This window comes from Bactrocera dorsalis, chromosome 3 (assembly GCF_023373825.1).
Source record: "Bactrocera dorsalis isolate Fly_Bdor chromosome 3, ASM2337382v1, whole genome shotgun sequence".
NCBI classification, from domain to species: Eukaryota; Metazoa; Arthropoda; class Insecta; order Diptera; family Tephritidae; genus Bactrocera; species Bactrocera dorsalis.
This window is the reverse complement of record NC_064305.1, coordinates 20,009,993-20,022,139: the sequence shown is the minus strand read 5'-3', so window position 1 is coordinate 20,022,139 and position 12,147 is coordinate 20,009,993. Positions and strand designations below refer to the sequence as shown.

The window sequence follows — 12,147 nt, the reverse complement described above, 5'->3', positions numbered from 1 at the left end:
ATATGTGACAACTTTCTTCTAGAAATGAACGCCTATACCGAGTAGTAAGATGTTTATCCTTTCTGTTATATATCTCAATAATATTTACGGACAAAAAGTTTAATGATCGGTATCGTGATAAGGTAAACTCCTGAAATCTCTAATTCACTGGATTCACTTTCTCCATATAAGCTTTCAGTATGCCATTACTGTAGTCGAAAAATAAGCTGAAATTGTTGTTTAAAACTCCCGCATATCATGAAGGCAGGCATTTGCTTTTATAGAATTGGTAGGACTGTCTATAACATTTGACAAACAAATGTTTGTAAAGAATTTTAACTAGCTCTTCAAGTTGAGGCCACTGACTCCGAACTTCGGTAGTCAATTTTAAAAATTTCAATTGCCATGATGAAATGGCAAACCTTAATGAACCGAAATATAAAAAGATTGGGAAAAAATATAGCGTCGTTTCCTGTCCCTATCGGTCTACTTTCGTAAGGCCTTATTAAAAAATCCTTATATCTTCAACTTCTGCTGATGATAACCAAGTCCAAAAAATTAAAAATTTGCTGCTTTAAAATCATTGATTGACGATTAGATATATTAGTGATAGTGTTTGAATATTATTTTGCTCAGCTTAAAACATTTTAAAAATATGTTGTATCTCAAATACGTCAAATCTCGATACCTTCATGGTCTTTTTCCCAAAAACTCGTCTTATACCATTCCGCAACTATCATTTTCGTCTGAATTTTCTCTCTCCGCAAATTCAGTAAATTTAAAATAGCAATTTGGGATTGATTGATTCAAATGATTGAGGAGATAAAAATCGAATCGGCTATACCGGTAAAACACTATTCCGACTGTTTCGAGGACTGGAAAGAGCGATTACTTTGAAGAGGATGAAATCGATTTGGAAGCATTAATAAAGAATTTACATTTTATAAACATATTCAACTTACTTCTTGATCACAATAGTATGACTATTCTCGACAACTTCCCAATGCCTTTAATTTCCAACCAACTTTGCTTCAGAGCTTTTTATTTGCAATAACTTCCAACATGTCTGCTCCACTTTGTCCAACAAATTGCTTCATTATGTGCGACAAGCAATGAAAGTTGTTGCCGATAAAAAAGCCAAGTTGTAAAATTATATGAATGTACTCGAGTTGATAATAGTATGATGCAAGAATAACAAAAACAAAGAGGAATAATAGCCATATATTTTGCCAGCACAGGCTAATGCAAACATACACACTTATGCCATGTGAACAAACTCTCACTCAGCTTCTCAGCTATAAAAATATCATTAGCACATATTCTGCGAATTTATCTTTGGTGCCAAACAAAGTATAACATAAAATTACGACCGAGAGAATATGACAAAAAGTGAAAACTGGAAATTTAATAGAGCTGCGGAAAGGTTTTAAAGTAGCAGGTGTGAGTGCTGGCGGCAGATTGTCAACTTTCTGCAGAAGCGTTTCAGGCGTAAAACCCGCGTGAGTGCCGGTAAATTCCACAATACGACTACTGCAATGAAATAGGTACCGTAATGTACTTCATTAAAGTGAAAACAAAAGGAAGACAAAGCTAAGCCAGGAAAAATGTGCTAACAAATTGCATACAAAATTACTTTCGTTTGGCAAAATAAATAAATGCCTTTTTGTTAGAACAAACAGTGCAAGCATAACAAAAGCTGCACAAAAGCGAAAGTAAACAAAGAAAAGGGTCTGCTTGTATATATATATATTCTTACAAGTTTTTTAAATTTCAGCTGGTTTCTGTTAGCAGGACGTTTTTTGAGCAGCGCTTTGAGATTAAAATAATATTTTTTTGTTTGTAATTAAATTAATTTCCGATGGAATCAAACCGATATTTAAGTTTTTTGCCCGCTTTGCTCCTCAATTCCATTATTTTAAAAATCAGGACATTAGTTCTTTACAACATTTTCTTACGTTAAATTAAATAGTCATCATAAAATCATTTTGTTATGAATCTTATAATTTAATCTTTGACCACAACATCATTTCATTCGATTGGAGCGTCTTTTACCGATCATAATCGTTATATGGGATCTAGGACATATGCATCAATTTTATTTATTTTAGTGCCTACGGCAGGTTAATTGAGCCAAACTAACAAAATGAACACATGCGCGGATCTCTGTGCGACTACGAGATCATTCTGGGCTAGAGTAGAATATAAGAGACCTAATGAACTCTTGCCCTAGCCAAAGTTCTTCTTGCCGCAATCGTAAAAGTTCTAACTGACCGTTGTCCAATAGGCATTCAAGCAGTTAGGCAAAAAATCTTTTCGGACGAAAATTATCGAAGTTGTATGGAAGAAGGTGAAGTGGTAACATCCCGGCCCTTCCTCCTCTATTTTCCAGCTTTTGCAAGATTGAGGTTAAAACGTCTCGACAGTCATATATACCGCGAACTAGTAAATACAGCTGACTGACATTAGCGTCATCAATAAATTTGTGATCGACACAAAGAGCTCTGTCGTTTTATGAGGATGTTACTCGTAGGATAAATTTTATAATAGTTTAGGCACCATAATGAATCTAACTTAACGGTATTTTGTAAACAGGACTAAAAAAAACTGAACAAATGGTTTTTTTCGACAAAATCAATTTATGTCATTCAAAATAATCTCCTTCAGCTTCAATAAAACTTTTTGCACGATCCAAAAGCATATCGAAAGAGTGTTTTAGCTCGTTGGCCGGTATGGCCGCCAATATGCCGGTGTCAGCCTTTTGAATGGCTTCTACGTCTGCATAACGCTTTCCTTTCATGGGCAAATGCATTTTTCCGAAAAGGAAGAAGTCACACGGTGCCATATCAGGTGAATACGGGGAGTGGTTATTGGTTAAAATGTGATTTTTGGTCAAATAAACCTCTTTAATGATGTCCTTCGAATGTTTGATTCTGAGCAATTTTTGGTCATCAGTCAGTTTGTGCGGAACAAACCGTGCACCCACCTTTCGTAAGCCCAAATGTTAGGTCAAAATGCGATAAATCGATGTTCTGAAGATGTTCAATTTCATTCCCATGAATTTCAATGATGAGTTCGCCTGATTTTTGATGAATTCTCGCACAGTTTCGAAAGAATTTCCGGTGATCACGGATTTTGATTGGCCCACACGTTGATCGTCATTTATGTTCTCACGACCACCTTGAAAACATTGAAACCATTTGTGCACTTTTTTGATGAATTCTCGCACAGTTTCGAAAGAATTTCCGGTGATCACGGATTTTGATTGGCCCACACGTTGATCGTCATTTATGTTCTCACGACCACCTTGAAAACATTGAAACCATTTGTGCACTTTGCTACGGAATAGGCAATCATCGCCATAAACTTGTTTCATCAATTAAAACTTTTCGGTAAAAGTTTTGTCAATTTTAAAACAAAATTTAATGCTGGCTCTTTGTTCGAAGCTAATTTTCGCACCGATAATACTGACACTTAAACACACAATAACTTCACTCTTCAATCGATTAATTGTCATGAAATTCTGGGGATTTCACTGAGACATTCGATAAAGATAGCAGATTTTAATGGCACCCAGGTTCACACGGTATAGATGGCGCCACCAGGGGGCGCTAGATTCAAAAAAGTGCTGTTTTACTTGGAAACGCACCAATTCTTTTGTATATAATTCTTAATGAAATCTTTATTTTAAGTAGTCAGTTACTTACTTTAACAAAACCAAAATCAAAATAATTTGGGCAACATTCATCAAAAAGATTGCCCAGTTTAATTTAAGAAAAAGCGCCACACTTGCATATAAGGGTGATCCATGCAAAAGGAAAAAAAAAAAGATTACTTTTTTGAAAAGCCTTTTTTTGACAGATTTCGCGTGAGTCGTGTCGAGATCTTAAATTGAAAGAGTACCAAACAAGAAGATCCGACGTGATCGAGCCAAATTTTGTTTAGCGATAAGGCCCATTTCTGGCTCAACGAGTATGTAAACAAACGAAATTGCCGCATTTGGGACGAAGAGCAACCCGAATATATTCATGATTTGCCATTTGTCGTCAACGACGACCGTTATCACGCCATGATAACCGAGTATTTAAGGCCTGAAATTGAAGATCGTGATCTCGGTGACATTTGGTTTCAACAATGGTCGAACGAGTTATCGAAAATTGAACTCAATGGATTGACCAACTTAGACGTTGCTGCGGACCAAAACAACATGAAAAGTGATATAATTTCAAAATTTTTCAAAATTAGACTACCAAGTAATGTTCTTTCGTAAAATAATAAACATTCCCCATTCAATTAAAGTATTGAACCTCAAAATGGATCACCCTTTATATCAATCAGCGCATAAGGTTGTAAAGCACTGTGGGGAAGATAAAAATATTATTTAAAAATTTTCGTTTTCAAAATGCTCACATGTTAATGCTTTTATTAGAAATTTTAAATGCTTCAAATATTTTGTATATTAAATGTTTATGGCTTTGTGAGGGCGCACAAATGACCGTGAAATTTACAACCACAAAAGTCATAAAGGCATGCATTAAATTAAAATCAGATTATAGGGGCAAATGTGTGTTAGTGTGAGTATGTGTATTTTGTGTACACAGCAAACCAGCTTACTAATTTTTCTATAAAATTATGGCGGGAGAGAGTAATTTCTTTTTTTTATCGACACACAGGCAAGCGCATTTGTATGCGCGTATATGAATGACCCTCCTACAAGCATCAGGGTATAATTACAGTCAATCATTTATAATTGCCTTATAATGGGGTGCATAAAATGTTATATATTTCTATGTATGTATGAGGGTGTATGCACCTTTTGTAGCATGTACCATGTACCAGAAACAATTAGAAATTTTTATGTAAAACATACGAGTAAAGAAAGTAAAAGAATGTAACACCGCCAATTTTTATGGGACTAAACAGGGTTTGCAATATCTTCTAATAACGCCGCCAAAACATATAAAGTATCTCCGCTTTGCTTCCCCCCCCACCCCCCCCCCCCCCAGAATGTAACTATTTTCTCCGACGTAAGGCGGAATAGACTGTGCAAGGAATTAGGAGTTGCTAAGTGGTTCTAGATTCATCCATGGCACATGCTACATTGAACGAGGTGAAATGTGGATGTACCTTTTAGAACAACCGGAGCAGAAATATTCCTCCGGCCTTGGTTGGACTCAGTGCCAGCACGTGAATGAAGATGCAGCCCTTTTGCTAGGAGTTGCTTCTAAAGCGACAATATTCACCTAAAACTCACCGATCCAAACAGGGTTTGATCGTCAAAATAACAGGATAAAATCCGGGTCAATTTCGGCAGCATAGAACCGACTTCCATTGGGCATGCAAAGAAGTGTTTAGAGTCATGGGGGGTCCCATTGCGCGCTGCACATATATATGTTCTATTCTGGATAAGTAAGAGTTTGACTTTTTACAATATCTAGAATTAAGTAACGTAAGGATCACTCTAGATGCCGGAGGCAGCTTCAGGCCTTTGTTTGCCATGGGTGGTGGTTTAATTACAAGTACGCTGGGAGAGAGTCGATGAAGGTGTTAAAGACTACGCTGTGGATGACGTCGGTATGTGTCTGATTTCTACAAAAACATACAAACAAAAACTGATTTGAGAGGAATGCATTGTGGAAGCATGCAGGCCTTACTATGTAGGTCTTCGACAGGAGATATCAGGAAGCATCCTATAATCATAGAGGTGCAGTGTTCTGACACGTCTGAAACCTCTTCGTCTGCGATTCGCTACATTCAGGCGAGATATCGGAGCTGAATAGTTGCTGACCGTTCGGCCGATAGCCTTCTATGTCGCCAACAACGTTTCTTTGTCCTTTCTCCAGCTGCTGCCGGCAAGCGACTTGATAATACTTGCAATAATTGCGGCCGTATGCGGAGTAAAGGAGCACAGGCGAGTGTAACGCCTAATAGCTCTGATCAGCCGTAGAGGTTAGTGCCGCAGTAGCATTAAAGTCTGAGCAGATCTTAATATTACTCCCTCTATTGCATGTACTACGCCGAAGCGAGGTGGATCCGAACAGGGTTACATCGTTAAAATATCAACCCTTAGCCGAATGAAATCCGGATCAACTTTAGTAACGAAGAACCGGCTGTCGTGGGAACCATATCGTGTTTTGACTTTGTTGACGTCTAATTAATATAATATTAACCAAATTATTTGCTTTTTCAATAACCAAAATGAAGTGATATACTTGTTAGCATACTCATAGGCGGTTTCGCGTTCAACAGATACTGATAACGCTCTTATCATTATAGTCAAATTAGCATATCTGCAGGCGGTTAACGTTGCGCGCGCCGCTGAACTCATCAATTGAGGCATAACATACTGATAACAGTTGGGGCAAAACTCATGCATACTCTCACTTGTAATCTTTCAGTTAAAATCAGTTGATTGACAACGCGCCCGTCGTGCGTGAACGTGGTGCGGAAAGTAAATAAACAAATAATAAAAAAGTGTCAAGTAATACAAGTTCGAACTTATATAGTATATGTACATATATAGCTTACTATATAATTCCAGAAAAAAACGGAAATATTTTATATGCTCCGCAAAGTATGCAATGCATTGTGGGTATTAACTATGACATCGAAAATGCAACGGAACTCATATTGACGTTTAACAATATTGAAGCCAACACACCTGATTTATACATTGCGGTCGAAAATTGTGTTTGGCAACGTGCTGAACCGACTGTGACGGCATATGTGATTTACGCCTTTATCGTGCCCATATTCTCATGTTTCGGTTTATGTGCAAATTTCATTAATGCTATAGTTTTTATGCGTCCTAATATGACGCCATCGGCATTTTCCTACCTCGCTGCGCTCGCATGGCTAGACTGCTTCTCCTGCTTGCTCATTTTATTCACAGCACTCTCGCGCAGTATTTTCTTCTACAGCCATTTCTGGATGGCATACGATTTTCAATGGCAAACACCGTTATTTGGCATCAGCACCGGTGCGGCGAATCTTTTACTTGGCAGCGTTAGTTGTGACCGTTGGATTTACTTAAATTACGGTATCTTCAATGGTTGTGGGCCGCCGCGTTTTTGTAGACGCAAAATAGCACGGCGTATTATTGTTGTAGTCATTATTATTTCGGTGATTATAAATATTCCTTATTTTTTCATTTTCGTGGTAAATGACGATGGTACTTTTATAACACACAAATTATACTATACCGTGTAAGTAAAGCGAGTGAATTTTCAATTTGGTAACACAATTTGACACCAAATCAAAGTAAAACGGTTGACATTTGTTTAACAGCTGTCAACAAACTACCGTTCTAACATTTCCGCATCTTTTACACTTTCTTATGGTTGTGTATGTATGGGTTGATGTATTTTCATAATTTTGTGCGCTATCATCTTTTGTGTGCAATTTTGCCGCCTCTGTTGCACGTATTTATTAGTAATTGTCTTTTGTTGTTGTGCCGATTGAAGTGAAGTTATGATAAACTATAATTAAATTAGATGATAAACACGTCATTGCTGACGCTTATCACGTAATTTATCGCTTATAAAATCAATGCAGCGTCTAACGTTTTATCAAATATTTATAATATGTAAATAATATGTGTAATTGTATATATATTATATTACATTACATTATATAGAAATAGTCATCTAACCACTAACTAGCATCAATAACACACAGCAGAATACTGGAATTTATTTAATTTTTGTGCTGGGCTTATGTGGCTCGTTGTGACAGAGGGAAAGGCATAACACAATTTATTGGCAGTGTAAACCTCAATTTCTTTCTATCTATTATTATTTGTTTTTTTTTTTTTTTGAAATTTAACTTTCTCAATTTTTCAGTTATTACAAAATACACAACTGGTGTTCCTTCACACTGTTAACAGTGCTACCTGCTATATTCCTCATGATCGGCAATATAGCCATAATTGTAGCTTTTCGACGTTGGACCAAACATAGCAAAAAATTTGAGCGTTATGGAAATAATAATGCAAAAACAGCAAAAAAGCGTTATCATGTAGGTATTGAGTGATACAGAGGAAATATAACTTATCAAATTTTCCAACTTAACTTTTTCCTTCCGTTTCCTTTCGTTACGCAGCATCAGCTTAAACTAACTATAACAATTATAATATTAATTATTCTGTACATGATTGGTGAGTTGCCCGCAGCGCTTACCTCACGTAAAAATGCACTAAATTTGATTTTTGGTGGCGACGTGTCTCGTGTAAATTTCGATTTGATGGCAAAGCTGGATATGATTTGTCTAACCTTGAATGCGCTGCAGCTTAGTATAAATATACTTGTCTATGCAGTAATCAATCCATCCTTTATGCCCGAATTCTTTGAATGTTTACGCGCCGCATCGGATTTTTGCTGCAACATACTTTGTTGTCGTTGTCTACGCTGTTCGTGGTGTTTCTGTTGTACTACGCATCACACCACAAGGTCGCAAGCAGAGAACGATGTGGCAGAATATGGTTGCGAACATGCAACAGTTGACGGGCCCATTGATGCCGGTAGTGCTGGTACAAATGGTAATTGGGATACAGATCCAGAAGATGCTGGTGGCATGCCTGGCTTCGACTTGTATCGCTATTGGCGGAATAGCGTAACAACGCCACGGACGCCAAATCGTTATCGCTTTAGTAGTGAGCACGGCGCACATAAAGCCGATCAAGTGTGGAGCACGGATACAGCGTGGAAGCGTTCAAGTTCATTTGGTGAATATGCGTTTGATAATTTAGCACTTGAAATTGGTGCTACAATTGGAAAAGTAACACATAATTCTGTGGAAGAATACACGGAGGCGGATACGGAAGTATGTGCGGAAATTACGGAAGCCTGTGAGGGAAGTACGGAAATAACGGCAAAATAAACGAAAAGACACTCTCTAGCATTATAAATGATTGAGCTAATATCTAAATAAAGAACTATTTTTAGATGTATACACGTTCAAATAAGCACTATATGAACATAATACATTTTAATGTCATGACAAATATAAATTTCTTGCACACATACATTAATAAATATGTACAAAGTTTATAAGAAAGTTGAATTTAAAATTAAAACTATTTTATTTTTATTTCAATCCTTTAGGTACATTATCTGGACCCTTTAAATCCTGCAATGCCTGTGCCACTTGTTTTGGTCCATCTTCATCGTATTCAAGCTTCGCTGGTTTAATTGATTTCATTAACTTACTTTCTGGCTTTTCGCTTGTTTTAGGTGGGTCTCGCGCTGGCACTCGTACGGTAACTTCAGTCACTTGCAAACTTGGTGAAGGTTCATAGACACTGAGCAACGTTTGCCACTGCTTGTAGGCAAATTTACGTGCTAAATCCATGTCGAAGTCGAACATTTTCATTACTGAATCTTGACGTGTAAATTTAACTATTTGTATGCCTATAACTTCCTTGAAATCTTCTGCCGTAGCGTTCCCTTGTAGATTTTCCGCACTTTTCTCATTTGAAATTTCGTTGCGCCTTAGCATAGGTAAAATCCAAGCTGTACTATAGTTTTGATATAAAATAATCGAAACGTAAAAAATTAGCGAGAATTTAATACTATTCATATTTAATATTTTTATTTTGCCGCGTAACCACTAGACCGTGCGTGATACAACTGACAAATTCCCAACATAGCATTTTGAAAGTAACTCGGAAAGGTTTGTTAGGCTAAACAATAAATACATATATTTATGTATACAAATGTGTTTCTATTTGAGCATATAGTACATATGTATATATTTACAAGTGTAGTTTATAAGAAGTGATATAAATTTGTACTGACTGTTATTTACAGCTGTGTACACAGTTATATGTATGCTACTACAAATGACGTTTAGTTCCAATAAGAAAAAATCATTTTCGAAAGTTCTTTAAAACTTATTAGAACACCCAATTAAAATAAATGAAATCGTTTTTAAAAGCTTCTCCGATTTATTTTTCTTGAATAAAACTAAATTTGTACAACAAAAAATACAAATATTAAAAAATATTTATAAAAAAGATTTTATTAATAATTGAAATCGGCGTGGGACTAGTACAGCGGCGAGAAACTGTAACTGTGCGGCTTTTTATGTTTAATAGCGATGACATTTGTAAAGAAGCTGAATCCTTTATCTTAGACACGCATAGCACCAGCTCCCTCTTTAGTTTTCTTTTTTCTGTGTTTTTCCTTCGACATCTAACTGCTTTAGTCGGTCCATGCGTTGTAAAAGCGTTGGATGCGAGTGATTACAGGCCGAGTACAACCAATCGTAAACAGGGAAACCCAAGTTGTCTAAATTCAATTTGATCAAAGCTTGGCCCAACTGCTTTGAGAAGCCCAATCCATGTGCGAACTCATCAGCTTGATATTCAAAGTAACGTGAGAGTGTTGTCATAGCAAAATTGACAATCGCATTATAGGGTGCCATTACATATGTGAATACGACAAGCAAACCTACGATGATTGGGCGTGTACCAGGCTTGAAACCGACAGCTTCATAGAATGGTCCATAAGAGAAGCAATAACCAAACACGACGAATAATAGAAGTAAATGGACTTGTGCTATAATAATGTTTTTCGTAACATGACCACACTTCCAATGACCCAATTCATGGCCCAGTACGGCGAGTACCTCTTCATTTGTGCATCCTTTGCCTTTATCTTCCTCTTTCAATTCAGAATCATCTGGCTTGCCTTTGTTCAGTAGCAAAGTATCGAATAGTACAATGCGTTTCGAATTCCATAAACCATAGAAGTATGCATTGCTGTGCGATGAACGTTTTGAACCCTCTACAACGTACAATTTAGTAAGAGGGAATTTCAACATGGCAGCAAGATCTTCAATGGATTTACGTAATGGACCTTGCTCAAGTGGTGTATATTTATCGAAGAGTGGTGCAATGAATATTGGATAGATGGTAAGCAAAACTAACGATGTGATGCCTGTGAAAAGCCACAACCAAATAAAGAATTGATCACCGCCGTTCTGCACAATCCAGACGGTTGCGGAAATAATAGGAACCATTAAAATTTGTGTAACGAGAAAACCTTTTACTTGATCCCAGGCGAAAAATCCTCCAGTTTGTTTATTGAAGCCATGCTTTTCTTCCAGTACAAATACCGAGTAAATCTTAAATGGAAGATCCTTAAATGTACCTATTACGCTGGTAACAAGTCCGAATAAGCAGCTGACAATTATTTCATTATCGGCATTTAAATGCAGAAGTTTTGCCAAATCTATAGCCCAAGCCCATTGCACAGCAATGAAGCCAGTATAGAGTTCAATGCACATTAGAATAACATCTTTTATAATGGCACTAAATACGCCAAAAGAGGCTCTGTCAAGGCCATAAAGTCGAGCTTTCTGGAATGTGTCATCGTTCATACAGTCTTTGAGCTCCCTGGGCACCTTCAAAGCTGTTTTGTATACTCTTATCTATAAGTAAGTAAAAAGTTAACAAATTGTAAGTGGAATTGTTATTTAAATTTAATACTTCGTGACAATATATTACATAAAATATACTTTTTTATCTTTGTGTAGAAAATTAAATTCTAAACTAATTTATATGTAAATCTTTAGTCAAGTGTACACATACATATATGATTCTGACGCATCGCAAAGACAAGTTACCCCCTACCCTGTTTAACATGGATTTTGAACCAAGTTATATTAAATTAACCTAATTTATAAATATACCTACATCTACACAACTCTTAAATTTAACAACTCACATATATTTAGAAATAACTTTCAATAATATCAATTACCTGACGATATGTTATGTAGATATCAAATATGTTTTCCAAAAGGATCACTCCAAGAACGCTATACAAAACAACATCTCCCGCTGGCAAAACCATTTTCTTACTTTACCGGCTTTTCGAAAGCGAAGTGCCAAGATTTACTGAATGATAAAAGTGTCAAAGTTCAAACAATTTGTTATTTTATATTTATTAAACAAGTAATAGTTTATAGTTATCGGTTAAGAAATAAAACTTACAAATTTTCGCCAATGGACAAATATTAAAGATAAGCGTCGCCGCAAATGTGAACACCAGCTGCCAGCTGTCATGCTGCCTGAGATGCCATATCATATTTTCTTTATTTTTCAAATTGGATGTAAGAGCTTATTAAATCAATATTCTGTAGTAAAAATAACTTAGAAAAATTTAATTA

General features: G+C 36.4%; 2 protein-coding genes across 2 annotated transcripts; one reads left to right on the top strand and one right to left on the bottom strand.

Moving 5' to 3' along the window:
* The first annotated feature begins 6,134 nt into the window (after window positions 1-6,134).
* LOC105222236 (uncharacterized) lies at window positions 6,135-8,868 on the top strand. Its single transcript, XM_011199468.3, has 3 exons — window positions 6,135-7,181; window positions 7,818-7,992; window positions 8,077-8,868. The coding sequence occupies exons 1-3, from the start codon at window positions 6,553-6,555 to the stop codon at window positions 8,851-8,853; spliced, it is 1,581 nt and encodes a 526-aa protein (XP_011197770.2). The 5' UTR covers window positions 6,135-6,552; the 3' UTR covers window positions 8,854-8,868.
* A 1,028-nt stretch (window positions 8,869-9,896) lies between these two features.
* On the bottom strand, window positions 9,897-12,111 carry LOC105222228 (CAAX prenyl protease 1 homolog). The gene is made up of 3 exons (XM_011199461.4): window positions 11,972-12,111; window positions 11,739-11,875; window positions 9,897-11,406 (listed from the first exon to the last, which is right to left on the bottom strand). Exons 2-3 carry the CDS (start codon window positions 11,829-11,831, stop codon window positions 10,132-10,134), a joined length of 1,368 nt encoding a protein of 455 aa, XP_011197763.2. The 5' UTR covers window positions 11,832-11,875; window positions 11,972-12,111; the 3' UTR covers window positions 9,897-10,131.
* Between the last annotated feature and the right edge of the window lie 36 nt (window positions 12,112-12,147).

What these genes read in the sequence shown, in the direction of transcription:
- LOC105222236 (XM_011199468.3), top strand. Translation starts at nt 6,553, where the DNA reads ATGCAATGCATTGTGGGTATTAACTATGACATCGAAAATGCAACGGAA. An exon ending in CACAAATTATACTATACCGT is followed by an intron (nt 7,182 to 7,817) that starts GTAAGTAAAGCG and finishes TCAATTTTTCAG; the next exon opens with TTATTACAAAATACACAACT. An exon ending in CAGCAAAAAAGCGTTATCAT is followed by an intron (nt 7,993 to 8,076) that starts GTAGGTATTGAG and finishes TTCGTTACGCAG; the next exon opens with CATCAGCTTAAACTAACTAT.
- LOC105222228 (XM_011199461.4), bottom strand. Translation starts at nt 11,831, where the DNA reads ATGGTTTTGCCAGCGGGAGATGTTGTTTTGTATAGCGTTCTTGGAGTG. An exon ending in TCTACATAACATATCGTCAG is followed by an intron (nt 11,407 to 11,738) that starts GTAATTGATATT and finishes ACTTACTTATAG; the next exon opens with ATAAGAGTATACAAAACAGC.